This window comes from Haemorhous mexicanus, chromosome 16, assembly GCF_027477595.1.
Source record: "Haemorhous mexicanus isolate bHaeMex1 chromosome 16, bHaeMex1.pri, whole genome shotgun sequence".
Classification (NCBI taxonomy): domain Eukaryota; kingdom Metazoa; phylum Chordata; class Aves; order Passeriformes; family Fringillidae; genus Haemorhous; species Haemorhous mexicanus.
This window is the reverse complement of record NC_082356.1, coordinates 14,174,784-14,180,444: the sequence shown is the minus strand read 5'-3', so window position 1 is coordinate 14,180,444 and position 5,661 is coordinate 14,174,784. Positions and strand designations below refer to the sequence as shown.

At 52.4% G+C, this 5,661-nt stretch overlaps 1 protein-coding gene across 1 annotated transcript; it reads right to left on the bottom strand.

The window, feature by feature from the left end:
* Nucleotides 1-4,364: 4,364 nt before the first annotated feature.
* Nucleotides 4,365-5,417, bottom strand: LOC132334987 (zinc finger protein 239-like). Its single transcript, XM_059861107.1, has 2 exons — nucleotides 5,363-5,417; nucleotides 4,365-5,182 (listed from the first exon to the last, which is right to left on the bottom strand). Exons 1-2 carry the CDS (start codon nucleotides 5,415-5,417, stop codon nucleotides 4,365-4,367), a joined length of 873 nt encoding a protein of 290 aa, XP_059717090.1.
* Between the last annotated feature and the right edge of the window lie 244 nt (nucleotides 5,418-5,661).

Here is a 5,661-nt window from a genome sequence, read left to right as displayed (position 1 = left end):
AAGGCAGACAGATCTGTCTTTCCTGGCAGATTTCATCTGGGAGCAATCTTTGCATATAAGGAAATTCGGAGAAGGAATCTCAATTCTGGCCTTGGGTCCCTGAAGGAGAAGGACAGTTCTCTCCCATAGAAGGAAAGCCCAGAGACGCTAGGCTTCTGGGCAGATGAGAAGCAGCCCTCAACATGCCAAGGTCAGCTGGACCTGTCAGGTGGTTCCCAGAATTCCCAGCCAGCCAGACCTGTTCCATGTTCCCTTGGTTTCATGGACCCCGCAGTGTCACAATGGTCTCCTTGTTCCATGAGGCCCTGGAGTGTCACAAAGTTCCCCTTGCTTCTGCAGTGTCACAATGGCCTCGTGCTCCCAGGAGGCCTTGCAGTGTCTCAATGGCTTCATGGTTCCAGAAAGCCCTGATGTGTCACCATGGCCCCTCGGCTCCATGTACCCTCGCTGTGTCACAATGGCTCCTCCGTGACACTGCAGGCTCCACAAGGTCACCATGGACTCTTGGTTCCTTGGGGCCCCTGAGTTTCACAATGGTCTCCTTGATTCCATGAGGCACCACAATGTCACAATGGCCCCATGATTCCATGAGGTTCCATAGTGTCACTGTGGTCGCTGTCAGAGGCTGGATGAGATCGATGTCCCAAGACACCTTGTGATGCTCGGAATGCCCGTGTGGAGCCAGGGCTGGGTCAGGCCTTGGTTTGTGGTGGGACAGAGCCCTGCCCCCAGCCCTGGCCTGGCAGAGCTGTCAATCACCCAGAAGAGGCGGTGCAAACCCAGCTCTGATTGGCTGAGCTGTCAATCAAGCACACAATAGCCAGTGCTAACCCAGCTCAGCTGGTTCCCGTGTGTGTGTCTTTCTATAGATCTTCTGTCTGCTGTTGTTCATTATTTCTTGTCCTTCTCATCCTACTTACCTGGAACATTTTTGGGTAAATTAACATCTTAAAGGTTAAAGGTTTTTAGGCTATAGGGGCTAAATTATTGAAGTCAATGCTATGATAAGAGTTTTATGTTGAAGAGGGTGTTCTTTGGCAAAGCTATTAAACCCTTTGCCAAAGTTCCTTGATTGTCTATATTTTGCCAGTAACATCTTCTGTAATTTAGACCTCTTAGCTCGGTTGCTTAGAGCATGGAGCTGGTATCACCGAGGCTGTGGGTTCAATCCCTGTGTGGGGCATTCACTTAAGAACTGGACTTGATGATCTTTGTGGGTCCCTTCCTACCAAGAATATTCTCTGCATCTAACCATGTTGAGAATATCTGGTTGGTGTTTCTCCTGTGCACCAAACTCAAGGAAAGGAACCTTTGGTTACCCCCAGCATTTCAGTGTTCTGGGGTGTTCCAGCCCTGCAGGCTCACAGTGGCCTCTTGTTTCCATGAGGCCCCTCAGTGTCCCACTGGCCCCTTGGTTCCATGGGCCCAACAGTGCCACAATGATCCCCTTGGTTCCACAACTTCCCACAGTGTCACACTGGGCCCTTGGTTCCATGAGGATCTGGAGTGTCACACAGGTTTATGACATTTGTCCTTGCTGCCCCTCACATCCCCCTGCCCCACAAAGAGCTCCGAGCCACCCGTGAGGGACAGGCCCTGCTGTCCCAGGCTGGGCTCAGGGCTTGGCCTTTCTGCTCCCCCCAGCCAGCCCAGGCCTGGCTCAGCATTGCAGTTCCCTGCTCAGAGCCTTTGGCTCCCTGCAATCCTGGCCTCAAGGATCTGCTCTCACCAGGCCCTGGGGAGTCCCTTTGATACTCCCTGCCCTCAGTGGGGCCCAGTGATGCTCCAAGGGACTTGGAATTTGTCTCCTGACTCCTTGAGCAGCTTCTTCAGCCTTCTCCCAGTGCCTAAGGCTCCTGGACTCTGCCCCAAATCCTCCATGGGGATCATCGAAATACAGAAAGCTCTTGAGGACTCTTTGTTTTCCTTCAGTGGCCTTCAAGTCTCCAGGGCTTGTGCAGCTGACTGAAGTCAGTTTGGTGTTTTGTTAAGGAGGAGGATTTCAAAGTGTACCTGATGATTTCTTTTCTTTAATCAAGTTAGCATTCTTTTATTTTCCAGTTCAGAGAAGAGCTGATAGAAGCCTTCCCCAGGTGATCTTGATGCTGAATGTCTCCTTAGGAGGTCTGGGCATGGAGAAGAATGAGCCCCTTGAGGGCTGACCCCATTTGGACAAGCTGCAGCCTCACCATGTCTGACATGGCCCAGCTGGGACTGACATCCCTGTGCCCTGCAGCAGAACCTTGTCCCCTGAGCTCTGCAGCTCCATGTCCCAGCCCACTGCACCATGTCCCACCTGCTCTCCTCAGGGCTCTGCCTGCACACAGGCCCAGGAGAAGTTTTCCTGTTGGGAAGGAAAGAATGGGAAAGCCTGAGCAGGTTTCCTGAAATACAAACCCCTCTCAGGAACCATCTGCTCGGTCCAGACTGCCTGGAATTGTGTCACCTTTCTACAAGGGACAGTGTGAGCAGAAATGATCTCTGGGAGCAGAATTCTCTGAGTCTTGCAGCTGAATTCTCTGTCCCCGTCCTTTCCCTGGCTCTCTGTTGCAGATGGAAGCTGCTGGTGCCATCCTCACCTTTAAGCTCTCTCTTGAATGCAAACAGATGTTCTCAGGTGTGTTGAGCAGGATTTGCTCCATGTTTCTACAAAACCTTTGTGTTCCTCGTGGAACGAAGGGGCCATTTTGGCACTGAGGGGGTGACGTGGAAGCAAGGAGTCAGTTGTGGCCCTGGGGTCCCATGGAACCAAGGGGCCATGGTGACACAGCAAGGCCACGTGGATCCAGTGGTCCATTGTGACACTGTGGATCCAAGGAGATCATGGAGACACCCCTGGAACCTCATGGAACCAAGGAGTCCATGGTGACCCAGCGAGGATGCATGGAGCCAATGGTTTATGGTGACACTGCCCATCCAAGGAGGCCGCTTGGACACTGCGGAAGCTCATGGAGTGAGGGAGGCCATTGTGGCACTGCAGAACTTCATGGCACCAAATATCCATGGTGACACAGCAGGGCATCATGGGAACCAAGGAACTGCTTTTGGCAGTAGGGAAACTGATGGAACCAGGGGCCCTTGTGGCACTGCAGAACCAACAGAGCTGCTGGACCTTGTCTCCTGGCCCTGCACAGCTCTTTGGGAGGCACAGCTGGAGCAGCACCCTGGGAGCCTCAGGAATGCCTCTGGGATCCATGGCACACTCCCAGGGGCTGGAATTCCAGTTCCCAGCCAGGAAAAGATATTCCTGCCCTTGAAGGCAAAGCTTTTATGAAAGAGCCAAAAGCCAAGTGGAGCAAGATCTTACAGTGACATTTCACTGCCAGCCTTCACAACTTCAGTCATGGTTGTTGTAACGCGTGGATTGGGAATTAAATGCGGGCAGGATCTCTGCCCTGGGTCAAGAGAGACACTGAGAGAGAAACAGAGCAGGCAAAGAAAGGCAGGAGAGAAAGGAGGACACAAACACAATCATCTGAGAAGGTGGCACTCTGAAAAACAAACTGGAACTGACTGAAAATGAATAGGACAGAAATCAATAATTCTGAAAGTTTTATGTACCATCAAAATTGATCACACCCACCCAGCCCCATACAATCCTGATCCCACACCCTCAAATTTGGATCCCACTTCTCCCAGTCACCTTGCAATCCCATCTCACCCTGGAGGCTGTGGAATCAAGTAATTTTGGCACGTGACTGAATTATTTTTGAGGTGGGAACAAACCAGTTTGAGGTGGGATTGAGTCCTTTTGGAGTAAGATTGAGTTGCTCTCAGTGAGATTGAGACATTTTGAGGTGACAGATCAAACCATCTTGACTTTTGGAGTGCAAAGAAATAAGAGAACACTTCCTGAAATCCTCCGAAGACCCACAAACACCCTAGAATGTGTCTTTAAACCATAAATTCCATTGGAAATACTTGTTAAATGGTGGGACATCTTTGATCAAGTACTTTCTTTTTAGTCCTATTTCTAGTGTTTTTAAGTGATAGAGACAAATCAGAAGAAATTTAGGGCCAAACCAGAAGGATAACCAGCCAGGTGTCTTCCCAACATGGATCACAGGGAATGTGGGTTACCAGGGCTCTGCCCAATGTAGGTCCTCCAATGGGGGGTGGAGTTGTAGCAGTGCAGGAAGCTCTTCCTGCAGTCAGAGCACTTGCAGGGCTTCCCTTACTGGTGCCTCCGTTGGTGTTGGGTCAAGTGAGAGCTGCTGGAGAAGCTCTTCCCACACTGGGGACACTCGTAGGGCCTCTCCCTGGTGTGGATGCCCCGGTGCCTGACAAGATCGGAGTTGTGCTTGAAGCCCTTCCCGCAGTTTGGGCAGCGGAAGGGCCTCTCCTCTCCTCTGAATCTGCTGCTGCTAGAGGAGATGGGAGCTGGTGTGAAACCTCTTCTGGCACTTGGGACACTCGTAAGGCCTCTCCCCAGTGTGGATCATTTGGTGCATGATCAGCTGGGACCTCTGGCTGAAGGTCATCCCACATTCCCCACATTTGTATGGCCTTTCCCCAGTGTGGATCATCTGGTGGCAGATCAAGTCAGAGCTGCAGCTGAAGCTCTTCCCACATTTCCTACACTCATAGGGCCTCTCCCCGGTGTGGATGCACCTGTGCTTGACAAAGGTGGAGTTTTCCTTGAAGCCCTTCCTGCAGTGGGGGCAGCAGAAGGGCCTCTTCTCTGTGTCAATCTGCTGGTGCTTGAGGAGATCAGAGCTGGTGTGAAACCTCTTCTGACACTGGGGACACTTGCAGGGCTTCTCCCCAGTGTGGATGCATTGGTGCTCGATGAGTTTTGAGCTGCAGCTGAAGCCCTTCCCACATTCCCCACACTTGTAGGCCCATTCCCCAGTGTGGATCATCTGGTGGCAGATCAGGTCAGAGCTGTGCCTGAAACTCTTCCCACACTCCAAGTATCTGTAGGGCTTCTCCCCATCATGAAGCTGCTCATGAACCACCAGCTCTGAGCTCTGGCTGAAAGTCTGTCCACCTTCCTGGCACAGGGTGGGTCTGTCCTCCTCAGAGCACCCTGGCCTGGGTTTGCAACCCCTCCTCCTGTGGGATCTCTGGGGCTTTTCCTCCCCATTGGGTTCCTGCACTGTGGAGCATCTAAAAACAACCTCTGCCACAAGGTTCTGCTGTGGGCATTTGTCCTCTCTGGTCTCCATCCTCAGCTCCTTGTCTTGGGGAGGAAGGACAAGGAGAGGATGGGATTTGTCTCCGTGCCACAGGGAAGGAGATCCCCCCAGTGCATCCCTGGCAGGACAGCACTGGCAGCAGAGTTGCCCTGCAGCCGGGGGCCATGCTGGTCTGGGAGATGGAGCAGGAGAGAGGGGGAAAGGGGCACTGACTTCCTCCTCACCTGCCTGGGTGTCCCCAGGCATCTTCCTCATCCTTGCAGCCTCCTCCTCCTCCATGCAGCCAAGGTTTGGGAATGGGAAATCCTGGTTTGGGGAAAAATACAATGGATGAGCACATGGAGTTTAATGGTTCTTCTGCCCAAGTCTATCTCTCTCTAGATGTCACCAGCCATCTGTGCTCCATAAAAACCTCCCAAACACCAAGATTCAGCTCTGAAAATGCCTCCCAACAGTTCCCTGTCTCTGGTGTCTCCCTTTAAGTGTTTGGGGGTTCCCCCGTGTCCCAGGGGGGTCACACTTG

Coding starts and splice junctions, on each gene's coding strand:
- LOC132334987 (XM_059861107.1), bottom strand. CDS start 5,417: ATGGAGGAGGAGGAGGCTGCAAGGATGAGGAAGATGCCTGGGGACACC. Junction 5,183..5,362: donor GCCTGGGGACACCCAGGCAG/GTGAGGAGGAAG, acceptor TTCCTCCCCAAG/ACAAGGAGCTGAGGATGGAG.